The sequence below is a fragment of the Corvus brachyrhynchos genome, unplaced genomic scaffold, assembly GCF_000691975.1.
Source record: "Corvus brachyrhynchos isolate BGI_N302 unplaced genomic scaffold, ASM69197v1 scaffold245, whole genome shotgun sequence".
Lineage (NCBI taxonomy): Eukaryota > Metazoa > Chordata > Aves > Passeriformes > Corvidae > Corvus > Corvus brachyrhynchos.
In genome coordinates, this window is record NW_008238988.1 from 5,963,975 (window position 1) to 5,966,912 (window position 2,938).

The window sequence follows — 2,938 nt, forward strand, 5'->3', positions numbered from 1 at the left end:
CGCCCTGCGCAAGGTCAGCCCCGGCGGCGAGCGGCGGCACCTGCTCGCACCCTGCTCCGCGTCCCGGCGCTCCGGGCAGGTGGAGCCCGGGCCCCCGCCCTGCCCGCGGGCAGCGCTGGGAAGGGCCCCGGAGCCCCCCGCGCCTCCCTCAGGGACGGCCGGTGCCGCTTCGTGTGGGGATGCTGCAGGTGATGAGGGACCCGGCGGGCGCTGCTTCTCCGTCATCTGCGCTCGCTGAAGTTCGCTCTCCGCTTTAATCGGGGCTCTTGCTTCCAGGGACTGAGATCCCAGACTGGTTTGGGTTGGAAGGGATCTTCAATCCCACCCCATTCCAACCCCACTGTCCCAGGCTGCTCCAAGCCCCAATGTCCAGCCTGGCCTTGGGCACTTCCAGGGATCCAGGGGCAGCCACAGCTGCTCTGGGCCCCCTGATAACGTTGCTGATGTGCAGGGGATTGGCATCCTTCATCCCTTCCTTCATCCCCTCCTTCATCCCCTCCCCACGGCATTTCTCCTGACAGCGTTTCCAGGCTCTTTCCCGAACCAGATTCCTTCACTGAGCACTCACCTGAGGTGTTTCTGACACTCAAGTGACACCTGTGAGAGCAGACACCTGTGGTGCAGGGAAAAGCCACCCTGTGACACATCTGCCCGCTGCACAAATGAGAGAAACCTTGTGGGAAACCACGCAGGAGAGGAATCCGTATTTTTAGGATGTGTTTGCACAGCAGGGAAGCTCCCAGCCCACCCCCCCTTCCACAGGACACCCCCAGTAGCGGAGGGACTGGGTTAAATTGAGGCTGGAGGGAGCAGTGTCCTGCTCTGTGTTGTTTGCAAAGGTTGAGGAGTATTCCACAGTTCTGCCCATAAATACCTGCTGATTTGGATCTCTGCTGCTGGGCAGGACTGGGGTACGAGTACTTTAGGCAGTGCTGAGTGGTTTGTCTCTTTCTTCTAAGAATAGATGTAGTGATGCTGTTGGATAATGATTCTCCGTTATTTTTTTTAACAGAATAAAAGATTTGCATTTGTTTTGGGTCCCTGTCTAAGTAGTCTTGTGGCTGGCATAGAAACCACTAATTGCCTGTCTGAAGAATCCTGGATTTTCTGCTCTTTCCTCTAAAATCTCCTCCTTGTAGTAGCTGCTCTCCAGTGTCTTAGAGAATGCCAGGCTGTTCTTTCCCTGATCTCTCTGGAATCTGACTGAAAGCAGCCCCTTAACACCAACCAGCATCTACCCAAACGTGAGGTAAAGCTGCAAAAGGATTTCCTTAAAATTTAAAGGTGTTTTCATCATCCTAAGATACAAATGCTGCAAAAGTTGGTGGATTCATGCTGCTCTTACCATTCTTTCTATTTGTGCATTTGGTTTTGGTGAAAAGAGCAGGAATTCAACTTTCTAAAGCAGAGGAAAGGCAATTGTGATGCCAACGACTGGCTATAAAAATGTGTATTTGCTTATAGCCAGGTTTTTTCTCCCTGGGAAAGTTCCTTGTCTGCAGGACCCACCCTGGAGCATGAAGCAATCGGGCTGTAATGTGCATTTCTTGTGTGAACACACAGTATCAGTGAGTCAACCCAAAATTGTATCATTGTCAGTTCTGGCAGTCGTAGGGAAGCACTCTCAGTTTTAATACATTCTTTAAAAGATACTCTTTCATATAAGGAGATGTTTAAACCAGAACATTTTATCACTTGGATAATGAGATTTTCTGAGAGAACTATACCACTGCTTCTAGGAGAGCTGAAGAACCAAATCCAAAGTGTGAAAGCCTCAAATTTTCTGTTAATTTCCCAATTTATTAAACATCATCACTGCTGTTTTCAGACGGTCTGTGATTTTGTCCTGAAGAGGTTTAAAAATCTACTTGTTGGCCAGCTGAGATCTTTCCAAGCAGGTTGCTTTGTGATGAAAACCTTACAGAAAGTTTAGTAATCTCTTAGTTAAACACCTGGAATAGAGGGGTTCTTTTATCTTTTAACCTGTTTTTTTTAATGTCCTGGATGTTATTTCCCATTCCTGAAAACATTTCTTTTTAATGAGCACTGCTTGAAGGAAAGAGAAGCTGGTAGCAGAAAAAGAGGAAAGGTTTTGGTTTTCCTAGTGCATGTTAAAGTGTGAAAAATATTTAATTCTAAAATACACAAAGATGTGGAGCTGGATAAGGAGCCCGTGCAGTTCACTAACAATAAAGAATATTTCCTTGCTGCTTGGATTTTAAGTCCAGAACATGCTCTGAAGAGCTCCAGTCTCTTCATTATGCACTCAGCAAGTTTAAGGTCACTTCTTTTTGTCAAACCACTTTTAAACTCTTGCTTTACTTTAATTCTACGCAGTGGACACTTAAAAAAATGGTAAACCACATCAGTTCGTGCTTTAATATGTGAAAAAAAGATGAAAATCTGTCTTTTAAACAATATTTTATGTGCATTTATATTCTTTAAGATTAGTAGAGAGTGCCAAATTTTACGCTACTGAGAGTCTTTTTAGGAAAAACCCAAAGCTAAATGGTAAAATATCTTTAAACCAGAATTTATATATTTGTATGCCCCCATCCTTAGCACTGGCACCTGGGAAATCTTGCAAGTTGGAAAATTTAAGGCAGTTTCATGTATTGCCTCTCTTCCAGCTGGGAGATGGACAAGCACATCCTTGCTCTAAAACACTTTATTTTCTTCTGCTGCTGTGCTGGAAATCTAAGTAAGGAGTGAGGGTAATTCGATATAAAAGTCCTTTCAAAGTAAATGAATCAGAAGAAAACAATATTTTTACGTGGTCACTGAGGTTTAGTGACTTGAGCTGCTGTTTGGAGCTGGTAAATCACCTCAAACACATCCAGGGGCTGAGCCTGATAAAAGCTTTTAACCTGGCAGCTGATTTGAGTTAGTAAGGAATCACAATTTCAGTAATTGTGAAAACACTCAGGCAGCTGTTCCA

The 2,938-nt window shown here is 45.3% G+C and overlaps 1 protein-coding gene across 1 annotated transcript in view; it reads left to right on the forward strand.

Moving 5' to 3' along the window:
• Position 1: 1 nt before the first annotated feature.
• Positions 2 to 2,938, forward strand: part of SOS2 (SOS Ras/Rho guanine nucleotide exchange factor 2) — a gene marked incomplete at its 5' end in the record, with an annotated part of 40,988 nt that continues 38,051 nt past the window's right edge. Inside the window, 1 exon segment of the mRNA XM_017738808.1 lies at positions 2 to 13. Within this exon segment, the coding sequence (XP_017594297.1) occupies positions 2 to 13 (12 nt within the window).